Source organism: Lepeophtheirus salmonis, chromosome 4, assembly GCF_016086655.4.
Source record: "Lepeophtheirus salmonis chromosome 4, UVic_Lsal_1.4, whole genome shotgun sequence".
NCBI classification, from domain to species: Eukaryota; Metazoa; Arthropoda; class Copepoda; order Siphonostomatoida; family Caligidae; genus Lepeophtheirus; species Lepeophtheirus salmonis.
The window spans coordinates 12,360,482-12,378,453 of NC_052134.2; the positions used below are offsets into that span (position 1 = coordinate 12,360,482).

Genomic DNA, 17,972 nt, shown 5'->3' on the forward strand with positions numbered 1-17,972 from the left:
GGTTGGGAGATACAATAAATGATACAAATTTCTGTAACCAATTTCAACTTACACGAAATGACAGCGTAATTCAGGGGCGTCCACAAGATTATATTTTCAGGGGGGGCTTGGTTTTGGATTTTTTTTTTTGAAAAAATTTAAATATTAAATTTTTGGGGGAAAAAAACAGCGGACGCCCCTGTAATTAATATGCAAAATCACAAAATGGACGTTGAAAAAAACATTGAACGTATATCATTGAATCATTTTGGGGTATCTTTCTGATGAAATGATTTGCTCTTATAAACATGTTGTTCACCATATCAACTTAATGAAGTGGGGATAACTTAACAGCTGGAAGAGAGGGCCAAAGAATAATAACAGTAATAATAGCTATAAATGTGTATACATTGTCAGGTGAGAATAGAAATCAGTTTTTCTTATACTATATGAAGTACATTTATAAAGAGTTAATGGATTCACAGTTATCTAATGTGAAAAACGGCAAATCTGAGAGTAATAAAACTATGAATCATTTCATGCTACATCAAACGCATGCACATACATACAAGTCCCTGCTGATCTTACATTTTCAATAAAAATACTTCACTTTGATCCATAGACCTTTGTGATGTACATGGCTCCTATAAAAATCCGACTCCCAATCTTCATTCTAATTATATATTTTTGCTCTTCAACAACTTCTACAAAGCATTGTTTGTTGAGGACGCAGGATTTATTTGGAAAAGGTGGTAATGAGCTTTTGTCAAATGCCATTGACAAAGAAGATGAGGATATTTTTTTGGTGTAAGTATTGAATCACAATTATTCATTTTAATACAATCATGGGCATATTGATAAAAATTAATCCTTTCAGAGATAATCCAGAAGATATTCTCTCTAATTGGTTCATGGATGTATCGAACAAGTCCCTTGATTTGTATCCAACACTTATCAAAAGTTCCATCGTAGAAGAGCGCCCATTAAATCGTCTATCATTTCTTAAAGAATGCAGTGAAGATATATTTTTCACTCTAAACAAGGAGAAATTAAGTCTCAAAGACCTAAGAGGTTCTTATGCTATTTATCCCTCTGTTGGATCCATATGCCGAAAAGATTTGAATATACATAGAATAAAAGGGTACTTTGAGAATGGGTTACTCCAGGGTCTATCAGAAATTGAGTATAATTCTGACCCTGGTGACGTGTTTCGTAGTTATTTTTTCGATGGTATTCCCCACGGTTTTAGCCAAAGGTTTAGATGCAAATTAGGAAATTGTGAAGCGTTTTCTTCGAAGAAAAAGGAATTTCCAGAGTATTTAGATGAAGTAAGTGATCAGGGGCATCCGCAGGGCTGGAGAGACTGTATTCCCTGTAATAAGGAGTTTTTCTTCTTTTTACTAGAATTTTTTTGGTCATTTCCTTTTTTAAACTTTTTGAAAAAAAAATTAATTTTTTTTAAAAAGTCATGGATTTTTAAATTTTTCCCCTCAAAATTTAATTTTTGAAATTTTTATCCAAAAATTTAAATTTCATATAAACAACCGCGAATTTTTGAATAGTTATGGATTTTTGAATTTTTTATCAAAAATTTTAATTTTTTAAAATTCCAAAGACAAATCCCACCCAAAATATATAAAAATATATATATATGTAGAAGCCCTGGTGATGCACAAATATGTAAAAACAGGTTATATAATTATTTAAAAATCAATAGATTGTTCAGTATTCCTACGGACAAAAAGTTGGTTCGGGATGGAAATTCAAGATAGGTGGAGGAGCACTCTTTGGAAAACTTGACCCACGGACAGGAAACATTACAGATTTAAATGCAGTCTACATATACCCTGATAATAAAACAGGATTGATGGGGAGTTTTGTAAATGACCGAATGATAAGTGCCAGACCCGTAAAACTAATTGGCTTCAAAAAAGAATCTTGCAATCTCCTATTACCCTCCGTGGTACCCCTATTTGACTATGATGATGGACTAGCAATGACTTATGAACCAGCTAATTTGACACATATTCACTCACCACTTTTACGAGATCCTTTTGAGGATCAATACATTGATGTTGGTGACTCAAAAATTGGGCTAGGAAGAGGAATTTTTGCAAAAAAACTTATCAAGCCAGGAAGTATTGTTGGGTTTTATCAGGGAGTTAAGGCATCTAAATTAGAAGCTTATAAAAATAAAGAACTGAGAAAAAGTTCTTATAAAGTCGATAATGACTGGGCTCATCCCAATGAGATACTGGATATTCCACAGTTTTATCAAAGGTAAGTATCAGTTAAATTCAATTATATTACTTTTATGATGTAGATCATTTCTAATTGGTTTACATGGAGGTAGTGTTGGATTGGTCTGAAAAGTCTATCAGTCTGGTCCTAATAAAATTTGTCAGTCCTCGGTCCGGTCCTTATCGGTCTTTTATGGAAATTGCAACAGCTGAAATTGCGTAGTTACTACTAAGTTCGTTATTTGAGTACCTGAAATTTTATCATAATTCATAATCTCTTTTAAAGAGACATGATACCTGAAGTTAAAAGTAGGTGGCGTGTGACTAGAACGTATAATAGCAATCATTTATTATTTTCTTAGTTCTTAGCTAGGCCTGAAGAAAATAAAAAGATAGGATGGAGAGTAGGGCTGAAAGACTGATGATCGGTCCTTAGGACCGTTGAATGGTTAAAAAGATCGGACCGATAAAAAAAAACTGAAAAGGGGCAAAAAAAAGACTGATTACGAAATCAGTCCTAGGACCGATCCATTACTCCATGGAAGCATTTTTTTTAAATCAAGAGTATGGTTCGAATAGTTAAATTAGACACAGCATTACCACACTGTCTCAAAAATCTACCCTGTATTTTGATGTCAGGGTCGATGTTTCTGCTCCTTTTCCACATATTAGTGTTCTGAACGTTGATTGGTTCAATTATAGTTATATTTTTATTAAGTTGTGGTCCCAACAACTGTTAAATACAAATTATATAGTAGGGAAGAACTGACTAACTAACAACAGATTTTGCGCCTTTCTTTTTGGAGCTAAGATTGTGATAAACAATAAACATGTGAACCTAAGTAGTCGAACAGGCTGGAAAAACTATATTGAAGATTTTTTTTTTCGTTTAAAGAAAAAATATCATTTTGTTAACTAAACTAATTGATACTTTCATATCCCCCTCCCTGGTTGATTACGGCCCTGCTAGTTAAGGTTAATTATAGTCCGATAATCCGAATATAACATTTTATTCACATTTATATGATTTTTGTCCCTTACAAAATTGATAAATTATTCTGATCAACCTAAGACCCTGTTGAGCAAGATCTATTATATTTTACAGACACATGTTAAACACAATAACTTTTTATATCTATAGTTTGAAAAACTACAATGCTACTCTCTGTCATCTCATAAATCACAGCCCATATCCTAATACAGTATTTGAAGAAATTGATCATCCACGTTTTGGAAAAATACGCTCCATTCGAGTAATAAAACCTCTGAGACCTTATGAAGAGCTCTCAATTGACTATGGCTACATCCAAGACTACTTTCGCGTCCAAGACTCGTACAAATCAATCTTAGAACTCGGTAAAATGTTTTCGGAAACGGACAACGAGGATGACTACTACAAGGATCTCAAAAAACATATCAATTATCTAAAGACTAAAATTGAAGAATATGAACCTTATGTGGATATGCTGAAATCAGTGGGTGGATTAATTCAATCTGCTCTCAAATAAGACATCATTCAGAAACTTTTTTTTAAATAGTAGATCAAATATGTTTTCATTTTTTTGTAGTTATTGCCAATTCCTTCCATTCAAATGTCTGAGTCACATTAAATATTATAAGAGTTGATTCGATTGTATTTGACTGTTCCTTTCGAGGCACAATATTAAAAAAAATGGGACAAACATATATTTAATGTGTATATAATGTTTTTCACAAGGATTAATTATAACACGGATAAATACTCACTTCCTCAAACATGATTCAAGAAAACAAAATGCAAAAAATGAATAAATGCACGGATATTGCGTACTGCATCATCATATAAGATGTTTTTGTACTAGCAAATTAGAATGAATATTCTGCTAATAAATTATTGTTAAAAAACCAATTTTTTCCATGTACATTATTTTATTTCTCAATCAATTTACCAACGATGGTTCCATTAAATATTAAGAGTATTGGCAAATGATCATTGCACGCATGCATGGTCTCTTCTTGTCGTAGGGGTATTCTTTTCAGCCAAATCATCTAAATGTGAGACTGTTATCACTAAAGGGCTTAAAAATGCATGACTTCGATCTTTGTGAAACAATATATGACTTTTTTCGGGGAAATATTTCGTGCAAGGGTGTAAAATAAAGTCAATAATTCTATGTCGAAAGTTAGGAAATAATAGAACAAATATTAAAATCTTTAGCGAAGAATTAATTGTGAGCAACAAGTTTCCTGTGCGAGTTACGTCCTCGGGAATATCAAAGCGGAGTATATTAACAATCGAGATGAATAGGGGAAGAGCATTTGTAAAGAAGAAGAGTACTACTAATCCTAACACAATTCTTGTATCACGTAGTTCTGCTACTTGTTTTATACTAAGAATGAGTCTTCTTTTCTTTGAAGTGTAGTAACTGATTTTTCCAGTGATGGTCCAAAACATAACAGTAAGACCAAACCATGTCGTAACCTGTAAAATGATGATAATTGATTATCTAATATTATATGTATTGAATTGATGTATACTGTTAATACCTTGAAAATGAGCAACTCCAATGTTAATCTATACAATTTGAAATACACAGGATGACACTTAAAATCCGTTTCAAATACTTCCAAGGGATATGCGTCTCCATTGACACCCGTTTCAAAAAATAATGGGATATTGAATCCAATGGTAAACAGAACAACAGCTAATATGTATTTTCTAATTACAACTGTTGTTATTCCTGAACTCCAAGTCTTTGTGTCTGTAAATCTTCCATCAATTGCTAAAATTCTCTCCATGACAATTGTAACAGTTAAATAGTTACATCCAGTTACAGCAGCATGGAAAATAGGATACATTATAGGTACTGTTCGAGGGAAGATCCCATTGATGAAATCCTCAAAAGAAGTTAAAGTCGGAACAAAAAACAACCAAAGAGAACAGAGTATAACTAAGCAATCATAGACCGAGAGGACCTTAATAATGGTATCTAAAGGTGGATACCTTGAGTATTTTGGAGACCCATGAAACAGGGTTGAGAAAATTAATACATTTCCCAAAAGTCCAATAATGCCAATGATTGGAAGAATCCATCCATAAATAATCTTTTGATAGAATTCCACAGGATAGAGCTGAGGATTCAAAAACGGATAATCAAATGTACGACAGTACAGTTCACTTTTATTTAACATTCTTAGAAATGAATCCTAGGTCACATCTACACCTTACATCACCTATAGACATTAATGAGAACAGGTTTTCGTAAGGTGTGTGAAGGATTCTGATGTTTTCATGTCTCTCAAGACAAAAAGGTTTACCCTCCCCATTACGCCTGGATGATTATAATACAATAATAAATGATATTTATGTGTTGAAAAATCTAATCCTTTTCTCTGAAGAAATTTGAAATCAATATAAGACTTAATTTGTTTTTGGGTAGTGATATTTTTATTCGCTAATATAATTATTAAGAGTGAAAATACAGACATACAAAAACCATTTTTGCAAGACTTGGGTGAATAATTAACTTATTAAAAACTATTTGCTCATAACGTAATTGCATATTGATATATATAATTATTTTGGATGAGGTGTGGTACGCAAATAATTTTTCCCAGAAGGAACTTCGTGAGACTTATGCTCTGGGAATAACTTCTTGGCTTCCTCCTCCGAAATGGAAGGAATAACCATACAATCGCTTCCTTGGGTCCAATTAACTGGAGTGGCAACTTTCTTTTCTGCAGTCAATTTGAGGGAGTCCAAGACACGAATGATCTCATCAAAGTTACGGCCAGTAGTAGCGGGGTAGAGGATGGATAGCTTTAATTTCTTATCGGGCCCAATAATAAAGACGGCTCGAGCAGTCAAAGGCACTCCCGCAGAGTCCTTTTCCTCAGGGTCCAACATACCATAGAGCTCAGCAATTTCTCTCTTCTCATCTGCGAGGATCGGATACGAGAAGGTTGAGATAGAATTGTAGGCTTTGATGTCGTCAATCCATCCCTTATGACTCTCAGCACTGTCACAAGACAAAGCCAAAAGTTTGACGCCTCTCTCTTTGAATTTGTCGGCGTATTTCTCCACTGCACCTAGCTCAGTCGTACAAACTGGGGTGTAGTCAGCGGGGTGACTAAAAAGTATAGCCCATGAGTCTTTGATATATTCATGGAATTCAATTGGACCCTCAGATGATTCAGTCCTAAAATCAGGCGCAATACTTCCCAGAACAAGAGCCGGCATTTTGATCAAATATTATGTTAAGTAGGCGATAGAATATAGGAGGACAATCAAACACAACTGTATGATAAGAGGCAAGCAAAGCGATTGAATGCATTGGAAAAATGAAAAGAAAAAATGTGTCTTGGGGTCTCTGAGAGAGTAAGATTTGAAGCGAGAGAGAGAGAGAGAACTAGAGAACAAGACCATCCACGCACACTACTGCAATTGCCAATTGTGTTTCGTTACGTATTCCTCGTAAAACTTGTACAAGGTACACTTTTTGTCATTCGAGCAGTATCTTTTCTAGATGAACCGAACCATAAATTTGCCATTGATATGATATAATAATAATTAATGGGATTCTAAGAAATAAAATATACTAAACTAATACAGAATATATGTTTATGTTGTGAACAAGTTGCAATTTATTAGTCTTAAAATTTATTATTCCAATACAACATTGATCATTCTAATGACCAACTATAGAGCATTTTCATTTGACATTATAATTTTCAAAAAAAAACCTGCCATTTCGGGGGCTCAAAGTTGATATTTTGACTACATAAAACCTATAAATTTTTAATAAATCTTGATGAAACTTCATCTAATGACTATGAATAAAAAACTACTTGCATTAAATATGTACAACTTTATGCCAATAATAAACATTGATATTTGAACGAAATCAAAGTTATATTTACTTAAAATCCCTATGAAATGTCCAAATTTGTTGAATGATTATTCTTTTTTATCAACTAGGGACGAGAAAAGTAGGATAATAAGATAAAAATATCTTATTATTTCCATTCTGATAGTTAATTTTTATATACAATATGGAAATAAGATAGAATATCGATGCAATAACATATTTTTAAAATATTTTAGGGGCAGATATAAAATAAAATTACTCAAATTGTATGGTTATGATGAATTTATGAGTAATATAACTGAGCATTTAAACTTAATTATGTGTCACAGAATAATTATATTTGAGTAATTTATGTTAAATTAGTCAGTAATTACACCGTTAATATATATATATATATATATGTATGGACTGTCCATGAAATATTCCATCATTACGTTATCCTCATCCAAAGAAGTACTGTAAATCCTCCATTTAAAATTATTTGTCTTATTTTTGGGTTACAACTTGTACACACATAATTTTTGCTTTCTCTGTCATATATTTATATCAACACGCGTATTATAGTGATGCCCATATACAATATACTTGATTTATTTGGGGGGGCGGGGAAATACGATTCATAATCGCTATCAATTAGGACATAATATGTTCGCACAACCCATATGACAGGAACGTCAATTAATTGGCATGCAACTTATATAACATCCTTAGCCTCACTATACATTTGATAATTATAGATAAGTGATCCATTTGTGTCTTGAGATTGTGTGAATTTTTTTTTTAAATACTCTTTTTGATCCTTAATTCCACAATGTTATTTTTTTCCCCAAGTCTTCTAACTTAGATAATAATAATTCATACAACAATAAAAAGCGAAAGTTAGGTATATTCTTTACTCAAAACGATAAAAATACATTCCGAAGGATTAATTAAGTGCAATAAGAATAATTTTCATGTCTTCAATATATTTTTTTTAATGGAATATGTTGTATGTAACATAAAATACTAATTTGTGCGAAGAAATTAAAGGAGTCTCAAGCCCAACCAGGAGTTGATTGCATCGCATGTATCAATTCATTTCGTTTAACATGAAAATTTATCCAAGCCTTGGGACAAAAGTCATCAACACTTTTTGACTCTGTAATTAATATAACTTTCTATTAATTTATAATGAGGGGATATGAACTTTAAGATTTATAAATCCTAAATAGAACTGACATTTGTACATATCAATTTACTTTTAAATAAATAAATAAATCATAATGACCTTTAATTGAGGTGACTGAGGTTTTCTTTTCCTTCTTTTTCCGAAGAGATTGAGGAGTACCTATGTTGCTGGTATTATTACTGTTGTTATTGTAATGGTGATTATTTTTGGAATGGGATGGAGCATTTTTGGATTTGTTATTGGACTCAGTACTTGTTTGCCGACTGAGGACTGTAGGTCGAAATTTCTCTTGTTGTCGTATCTGTATATAACCTGATATCCATTGCCGTATATTCCTGAAATAAATATGCAAGTATATCTACTCCCTATGAAATATTTCACTAAATAACGGACTTACTTTATGAAAGGCATCACTTTATAGAGGCCACTATGGGTCAAACCAAGATGCTTGGAAATTTGTTCTTTCTTATTTGCTGGCAAATCCACGAGAGGAAACCATTTGACATCACGTATTTCATTTCTTGTTCTTGGCTTAAAATCGGTATTCATGGAAACACCATGAATGATGTATAAGCGTGTCTAGAACAATAAATAATTGAAAAGAAATCAAATTAAAGAGGATAGTAATCCAACCGTTCGATCATGCACGACAATTTCCAAATACTCGTCTTTATGGAGAAGAGGAGCAATATTGAAACCCGTTTCTTCAAGAACTTCGCGAATAGCACATGTATGAGGGGGTTCGTCCTCATTCACTTTCCCTTTAGGAAAACCCCAAGACGTTTTGGACCAAAATCCCCTAACGAGAAGGATCTAAGAGAGAATTACAATTGCAGTTACTAATTAAGTATTCTTATATAGGGGTAACTGGGGCAATATGACCCCTAGATAATATGAGACACAGTAATATAAACTTTACCTACTATTAAAAATTACTTTTTTTGACATGATCTTTCAACCATTAAAGCTAATTGTTCCACCCATCTGTAAAATGTATCTATTTATAATTTTACCTTTTTTCACAGATTTTTGTATTTTTTTAATTGCACTCTATTAGTGGAATAAATTTAATGTGCTAACAAATATAAATTAGTTAATATAGAAAACAATGTAGAAAATGATCTGGTAATAAGCAATAGTTTCTATGATGATAAATTTTTTAGTAACATTAAAATATACAAAATGGCTCTATAGGTTCATATGAGACATACTAATTGATGTAATATTGGCAATGGGATTGTAGATGTTTCTTATATTGTCATGAGTAGACATAGGATTTATGAGCGATCGCTTTATCACTAAAAAAATTGTTCATTTTGATCTTTTGGGAAATATCACTCATTTTTCTAGTTTGGTATAAAATAAATGGAGAAAATTTGAATTCCAGTTAGATCATTTGATGATATTTTTGGAGGAAAACCCTCTTGCAAAACCCTCCTCATTAGGTGTGAAAACAATAGAAAAAATTATTTTTCTTTTTGGAGGAAAAACTATGTATTTGATGCGATCAAGTCTATTATTATTTATTGAGGGAGCTAGGTTCTGACAACAGCCAATGACAGGAAGGGGAAATTTGGAGCAAAGTTGACACTTGAATCTTGCAACGAAGGAGAAATACTTTCACCCCAAATTCCAAAATCCGTACTTGCCATTTATGAAGAAGGTTAGACTTATAATCAGTGATGATGATGAGATGCCTCTATCTAACAAGACTCCTGAAGATATCACCAACTTCAAATGTTCTCCAACTACTAATGTGGACGTAGAACGGTATTTAAATATGTATTTTTAAAAACTATCAATACTGATCGAAGGCAAAGATTAATGTAAGAATACATATGTTTCCTAAAACTTTTTTGCCGATACAATATTACAAAATTAATCAGTAAATTATGATACATATAAAAGTACTAATTTAATTTAAATTATCTTGTAAAACTGTATTTTTCTTTAAATACAAATTGCTCATTTTTCTAGATTTGATCCCTCTTTTTCTGCTCATTTTGACCTCAAAAATCACTACCTTCGAAATCCTCTATTTGTAGGTGTATCCATTGCTGGCATAACCTTCAACCTGGCATAGATTTATCAAACTTTGCACAGTAGGAGGTATAGCATATATGAAGCTATTCTGTTGCCCACATAATATGTGACAAAGTCATTTTATCAATCATATAATAGTGTTAATACTTTATTACCTAATGATCAGCTAAAATAAAAGAAATAAACTAATTTAGTTTCATTTATACTAATGCAAATTTGTTGGTACATATTACTCCTGAACATAAGGGTAATAAGGGCCCATTGCAGGTTTTTAACTAAGACCTCCTCTAACTTCAAATATATTTATGGACATTCTAGCTTTAGTAGAATTTAACATGTAGGTGATTATGAAAAAACGTCTCACATTACCCCAGTTACTCCTACTCATATCATATTAATATATTATGCATATACATGACTCAGGTCATGATTAAGGATGATGGCTCCATAAGTGGGAACAGCAAGTTTGTAGACCTTCCAATTCTCCAAGATTTCCTCCATTTGTCCCACATGCTCACGGAGAAACCCAATATGACGAAACATGTGTTCACTAAATTCTCTCATGGTGCAAGTGGAGAGTCCCTTGTAGGTATGAGATCCGTTGTTCTCCACATAAAAGTCCAAATAAAACCAATAGGCCAATTCACACTGCAAAACATCAAATACAAATAGGATTCAAGTAATTATGTACTACTATTATTGAGGTTATTCGTCAATAGACAAGAAAATGACTCGAAACCTGGAAACAAATCCGGATAATGTCTTTGCGTTGTGACTCCGGGACATTAATAATAAAACGAGAGGCAAGATCATCTAGGATTCCAGATGGTATTGAATGTGTTCGGATAATTGAATGATGTTGATAGTGATCTGACTCCATTTCGGGGTTCGCTGCATAAATCCGTCAAAAGTTCTTTCTTTCTTTATTTATTTAAATTCGTCTTAACTTCTTGAGCTTTTACTCACTTTATGGACTCCCCCCTAATCAGCGTGATAACTCACTCAACCTTCAAAAGCACCTTATGAAACTAAGTAGGGTTGGAAATCGGAAGCATTTTTGGTATGAAAAAAGAAAAAAAAAGTAACCGAAAATTAACGTTAAATTTAAATAATGTGTTAAGGCAGATTAGCTTAGCCGTCATGAGGTTTCGTTAGATTAGTTATGACAGTTATAAAATGAGGGAAATAAACATAAATCCCACTCCGTATCTAGCAATGACATACAGGAATTACAACAATGACCATCCTCAATTCTACTCTAAGTCCAACAAGGACTTAAAACGGTTAACCACATTAGTCTATCGTACGTGTACACGTATATGTACATATATGTAGTGATGAAAATCGTGTGTATTTTGGGTATGTTAAAAAAGAAAACGAAACTTATGATAACCCTTACTATTTGAGGAATGCATTGGAGGAGAGCAGCTAACCTGTCATGACGTTTCATTAGAACAGCTACAATCAGCTATGGGGATGATGGAGGAAGGGGAGAAGGAAATAAACAAGTATATTGGTAAGAATTACTCCAATATCGCTCCCCAATTCTACTCTGAGTCCAACAAGGGCTAACAACTGGAACTCTGCAACCAATCCTCAAGGTTACTCCCCGTTTTTTATCTTTTATTCATTCTTCAGATTACCAATTCCAAAAAAGCGGACCAGCTTAAATATACACACGATTTGCATCACTAACTATAGTACTAATAATAAAAAAAAACACAATACACTGACTGACTTTCATTTGTAGATGTGCGGATGTGTCAAGAACGGATAATTTGCTCCCTTGAGATAATTGGTTGCATCAAGAAAGCTAAGATTAAAGCAGAGGAATCCAACATTCAGGATGACTCAGATAAAGGTAAAGTAAGGGAATGTGAATGCCTCCCTTCCTGTACATAAATCAATTATCCACATGTCTGCCGTTCGAAATACGAAAATGCCCAAGTTGGCTCCAAAAAAGAAAGTCAGATAAAAAATACACACGATTTGCATCACTATAGACAACATATATACCTCTACATTGACTTTTCTTCCGATATCATATATATTATATTGTTATATTTTGAACAAATTGCAACCAAAAAATGAGATAAATAATTATAAAAGAAGGATTTATATTACTTGGTATAAGAATAATTCAATAATCCTAAGTAAATATAATTTTTTTACGTACGAGGTTTAGCTACCTCATATTATGGTGAGTCCATGCATGATTCGGAACTCCAATCTGGCTGATTAAATTACGTCATGTTTTAATAAATTACGTCATATATTTTTATCTATATTTATAGCTACTATTATGTTTAGCTAGCCTGAGACAACATACATCTTATTTTCTTCCTATACCTTAGTAGGTATGGAAGAAGATGAATAGTATTATGTAGTTATATCGTAACATTGAAGGGATATATTATGTCATTTATGAACATTTTTCAAAACAATAATTTTAATTAAGAGAACATTTATAATTATGATAATATTACGTATATATTTAAAGAAATGAATTTATACTCGAAACTTATGAATATAAAATGAAAATCAAATAATACGTATGAATGTGAAAATAAAAACATCATATAATTTGTAAGCATTAATCCAATTGTTCCAAATACATATATGCTATTTATTTTCAGTTTTCTAATTTTGCTATGGAAGAATCTCAAACCAATCTATTGTTTTATTTATCCGGATACATAGCCTCTTCCATCATTAAGTTTTTCAAAATTAACGATTTCGAATTCATTCCTTTTGAATTCTGAGAAATCAATAACTCATAGTGTTGAATTTTCTAGCGAAGATCGAAATCTCATAAAAACTTTGAAGATAGTGTTTATAGGGGTGTTCTTAAAAGGGCTTCAGATTTATTATAATTAACTACGTTACATGCTAGGGAACATTACAATATGATATTCTCAGCGACCATAACTCGACAAATTTTATTGACGTCAACAAATCCAAGACAATACTTTACAAAGATATTTGTCAATGTATTAGAAACGGAAGATTCCTATCTTCCTATTGGGTTGAAGTGTAAAACCATCCTTGCGCTGATTATATTGCTCAAATTAGATTTAAATATTTTAATACATCTAGCAAAAATCTCATAAATGAAGCTAATAGTAACATACACTCGGTTAAAAGGTCGAATTCTCATGTTACAAAAATTACTAAGTTATTTTCTAAATCTTGAACTTTTAGTTTGTTTCGTTTAATAAAGGATTTACTCCAAAAAAATTGTTTTATTCAGATCTTAAAATAATACATTTTATAATGTATATAAGAGATTTATATGTATAAATCAAAGAAAAGCAGGATACAGTATAGTTAGCCTATAATTTTGAACGTTTGTATCTGTCATTAATGATTTTTTAATATAGCTAATAATTAAATATAAGAACTGTTATGGGAAACATTTATTAATAATCTTTATTAGTGTGGAGATCCTAAATCTTCATGGGGGTAATATTCCAATATGGTGATAAGCAATTAAGTTTTTTAGAAGATTTTCTAATATAAGTCTATAGAAGTTAAGAGGTTATTTATAATTTTTTATCACTTAGCACTCAAAAATTCACAAAATCTATTTTTGCAGATAACAGCAAAGTATAATATGCACTGCAAACATAAGTATCGAGAATCGTGGATATTTCTAGCGGATCCATGTACTCCTTCTGACTGCTGAGTACTGACTAATGGAATTGAAAGCCGTGCCTACTGGGGTCACTAGGTTTTGTGAGTGACGGAGAAGTTGTTTGTCCCAGAGGTAGCTAAACCTATTTTATATGAGCATTCCTGCAACTTCTATTTACTTGGGGTTCAATAATACAATCCTCAGATACTGATAGATAATTGTGATCAGATTTTCATAATGTCAGTTCTATCTCGATTCTCTACTGTACCTTGTCGTTATTTTGGTCGTGGTAGAAAATTCCCTACATTTGGACATGGTCCTATACCGAGAACGAATTCCTTTTTTGATCGATGGGCTCCTCGCTGCATCGTTTTCTTGGGTATCATTACCTTTACCAATTGGTAACTATTTCCATGAGTGATTATTAACAGAAATTATATAAAATCTTATGCCATTATTGATTATTCACTCTAGGAGATACGTTTTAAAGGATCTTCTAGGAATACCAATTGTTGGTAAGGACTCCAATTTCATCGTGAGATTCTTATGTTTGAACCACGGCATATCCGAGGAGTTAGTGCCAATGGATGTGGGTTTTTTGGATAATAAGGCTAAATGCACAGCTTATATTGACGACTTACGGCTGCGTGAGTTGGAAGTCAAAGAGTATTTAATATCCAGAGCTCGCAGGTTTTACAATGTAAATAACTTTTGTCAAATTTCTAGCCTTACTCTAATAATAAAATTGTCCCTAAAACATTTTAGGAGGAAGACGCCAAATCATTGGAGAAAGAGATCCGTGAATTAGACTTTAGTGACTCAAATATATGTGTACTTTTCCGCAGTAATATTTCACCTTCTTCAATCCCAAAGGATTCAAAATATGATCGTGCTCGTACCTTAATCAACAACCTTGTTCATAAAGGATCAATCTTACAATTTTTCAACTTTGATGTTAAAGCAGAGGATGAGAATTTAGCTGCTGAAGTTGAAAATTTTAAGAAGGAAGTGACGGGTTTTAATTTACGTGATCGTCAAATCATTGACTATGAAAATAGGATTCGACAGTACTCAACTCCGGATAAGATTTTCCGTTACTTCGCAACAATAAAAGTCGTTGATGAAAAGGGTCATTTTGAAGTAATGATGACACCTCAGGACTTTTTACGCTCTTTAACTCCTGGCGAAAAGCAGCCAGAGGCCTATGGGTTGGATTCATATTCTCAAATAAGTCCGGATGAAATGAAAACTCTTACTCCTGATAAAATTGGTGTTGATAGGTCATCCATATTTCATCATTTTGGAGCATGTAAGTTAAAGTTATTTAAGTAAATTGAGTTCTCTTTTCATTTCGGATTCTTATAGGTGGCTTGATATCTTTTTCCGATTATATATTTCTACTAACGGTGCTCGGGACCTCTAGCAGACATTTCGAAATTGCATTCAAAATGTTTGATTTGAATGGAGATGGAAATGTTGACGTCAAGGAATTTGAATTTGTTACTAATTTAATGAAATCCCAATCATCCGTTGGTACACGCCATCGAGATCATCAAGCATCAACGTTTAAAGGAATCAACTCCGGTCTAATATCTTATCTTTTCGGTGCAGAGAAAAATAAATTGCTTCACGTAGAAACTTTTACGGATTTTCAGAAAACTCTACAAAGGGAAATATTGGTTCTCGAATTCAAAAAGAAATCCCGTGGAGATGAATTCATTTCGGATAATGCATTTGCAGATCTTTTAATTACATATGCTGGGTTCAATCCCACTAAGAAACAGAGATTTATTAAGAGGCTTACTAACTTATCTGATACTACTGGTATTACCCTAGATGAATATCTTAATTTCTATCAGGTTCTCTATAATATCAACGATGTTGACGCGTCTTTGACGTTTTACCATATTGCTGGTGCTCCTATCGAAAGGTAAGAAATATACATATGGATAACATTTCTTTAAAATATCTATTAAAACATATATTTTTGACCAATGTAGGAAAACCCTGAGACATGTTGCTCGCGCAGTTGCCGGAATAGAGCTCACAGACCATCTTTTGGATGTTGTATTTACCCTCTTCGATGACAATGGAGACGGAAAATTGTCTAATAAGGAGTTTATATCTGTTATGAAGCAAAGGGCTATGAGAGGATTGGAAAAACCTAAAGATACTGGAGCTGGAAAAATGTTTAATGCTATCATGAAGTGCTCAAAGTATGCTACTCTCGCACAATATTAACCAAATAGATGATCAATCCTTACAAACTATATACCTTCGTTATTATCTTTGCTAAATCTTATTATTGTATGTTAAATTCATTTTTTTTATATTCTAGTCAAAGGGGACTTTCTTACTAACTGTTCATATTTATAAGTAATTTTAACTCTTAGTCATTTGCTCCTTTCATCTCTTCTTTTATCATATTTAAATATGTTTAAATACTTATATATAATTAATGCATAAAATGACATAAAAACAGGACAAACTACATAATATCTTCTAGTAGCATTCCTTCCTGCAAATGTCAAAGGAAGCTTTTATGAGATTTTTTTTTAAAGTTTTAAGAGTAAATTTGGAAAATAAATCGAAATAATCATGCTAAGTGTTTTGATGAAATTAAAGTCTTCATACTGATCTAAAAGTGAAGTAAATTATATCGTCGATAGCACTTTATTTAAAAACAGATATAAAATAAGACATCAAAATTGATTGTCATCAAGTCGAGTAACAAATCTTCAAAATATGCACTCAATTCCTCACCTCTTGTAATATTATATCCCGAAACCACACTGGAGATCAGATCAAAGAATGTATGAGGCTCTATTAAGCATGATGATCAGGCCAAGTCTTGAGTTCGGAAATCTGAATGTCTGAAACAATGGCCATATCTTTTGAACGAACCAAGTACATTATAAATAGTCCAAGTCATAGTATTAAATAGTCAAAATATTAAGAACTCAAGGTTTCTTAAGAAAAAACCTATATAAGAAATTTGTATGTACAAAGGGAAAAAAACAACACCCCTTCTAATTACACAAACTCAACTAGAGTAGAAGCACACAAATTTTTCAAAGCGTGAGTAAACAATTCCTATGAAACCGCAAAAAGAGACTGAAAAAGATTTAAACAGCAAAGCAGTGTCAGATGCGATGAAAAAAAAATCTGATGAATAACAAAACACATCTTACAAGACGGAATCCAGAACACTTATGCCAACAAGAGATTCTAATTTTTTAAACGCAATTTCAACATTCTCCCTTTTCCAAAAAAATCTAGAAATAATGAGGGTACATGTCTTCTCACATTTCCAGTTACATTCACCGACATAAATAATATGGTCAATAGTGGTTACGTTAGGGTGTACCGTAATGATAAAAATGGGGAATTTTGTATTGCCTGATATTTCTTATTTTGCATTTTATTCCTTTAAACAAGAAAATAACCATCAAACGTCCAAAAAAAGGGTACTTCATGGACGCGTTTTGATTTGAAAATCTGTAAAATGTCGAAAAAATGAAACTTTGATATTGTTTCTTTAAAATTATTGATAGGAATCCAGTTGTATGATTTTTATTTAATTCCGTATTATAAGCATGAAACATAGATTTTAGAACAATATTTCCCTAGTGACACTGTACATTATATTTTTTTTTCTCCTTTGATGAAGAGGAAGAGGTTTGTTGTTACTGTTATCAATTTAGTATTTTATAAAAAATAAAGAACCACGTCCAATTTGATATTGTGAAATTTTGTAAATGAAATAATGTAACACTCTTCATGTTTTTGGAATAGATAAAAAGAATTCGCTCAAAATACTGGGGAAAAAACAATCTTTCTCTAAGTAGCCTCATCGAATGATTATTTTAGATCCAAATATGCTGCCCATAAATAAATATTCTCTTTGAGTACCACGTATTTTGAACATTTATTTTGATTTTTCTCTTTATTTTTATTACTCAAACCTCATTTTTTAATATCAAGTGTCTAATATATATATTATTATTAAATATACTTTCGTTGTTCATTTATGCGAAATGAGACATCCCATTTTAGCAATT

At 32.2% G+C, this 17,972-nt stretch overlaps 4 protein-coding genes and 1 non-coding gene across 5 annotated transcripts; 2 read left to right on the forward strand and 3 right to left on the reverse strand.

The window, feature by feature from the left end:
- Window positions 1-523: 523 nt before the first annotated feature.
- On the forward strand, window positions 524-4,107 carry LOC121116800 (uncharacterized). The gene is made up of 4 exons (XM_040711092.2): window positions 524-786; window positions 857-1,307; window positions 1,697-2,259; window positions 3,361-4,107. The coding sequence occupies exons 1-4, from the start codon at window positions 611-613 to the stop codon at window positions 3,725-3,727; spliced, it is 1,557 nt and encodes a 518-aa protein (XP_040567026.1). The 5' UTR covers window positions 524-610; the 3' UTR covers window positions 3,728-4,107.
- On the reverse strand, window positions 3,826-5,443 carry LOC121116801 (uncharacterized). Its single transcript, XR_011779632.1, has 2 exons — window positions 4,746-5,443; window positions 3,826-4,680 (listed from the first exon to the last, which is right to left on the reverse strand). It is a non-coding gene; the product is annotated as an uncharacterized protein (transcript).
- A 180-nt stretch (window positions 5,444-5,623) lies between these two features.
- Window positions 5,624-6,638, reverse strand: Prx6a (Peroxiredoxin 6a). Its single transcript, XM_040711094.2, has one exon. It carries the CDS (start codon window positions 6,436-6,438, stop codon window positions 5,776-5,778), a length of 663 nt encoding a protein of 220 aa, XP_040567028.1. The 5' UTR covers window positions 6,439-6,638; the 3' UTR covers window positions 5,624-5,775.
- A 1,294-nt stretch (window positions 6,639-7,932) lies between these two features.
- DCP2 (decapping protein 2) lies at window positions 7,933-11,988 on the reverse strand. The gene is made up of 6 exons (XM_040711090.2): window positions 11,017-11,988; window positions 10,692-10,925; window positions 8,868-9,047; window positions 8,632-8,813; window positions 8,334-8,569; window positions 7,933-8,204 (listed from the first exon to the last, which is right to left on the reverse strand). Exons 1-6 carry the CDS (start codon window positions 11,155-11,157, stop codon window positions 8,101-8,103), a joined length of 1,077 nt encoding a protein of 358 aa, XP_040567024.1. The 5' UTR covers window positions 11,158-11,988; the 3' UTR covers window positions 7,933-8,100.
- Window positions 11,989-14,014: 2,026 nt separating this feature from the next.
- On the forward strand, window positions 14,015-16,516 carry LOC121116798 (calcium uptake protein 1, mitochondrial). Its single transcript, XM_040711089.2, has 5 exons — window positions 14,015-14,312; window positions 14,386-14,611; window positions 14,677-15,220; window positions 15,277-15,841; window positions 15,912-16,516. Exons 1-5 carry the CDS (start codon window positions 14,149-14,151, stop codon window positions 16,150-16,152), a joined length of 1,740 nt encoding a protein of 579 aa, XP_040567023.1. The 5' UTR covers window positions 14,015-14,148; the 3' UTR covers window positions 16,153-16,516.
- Window positions 16,517-17,972: the final 1,456 nt, after the last annotated feature.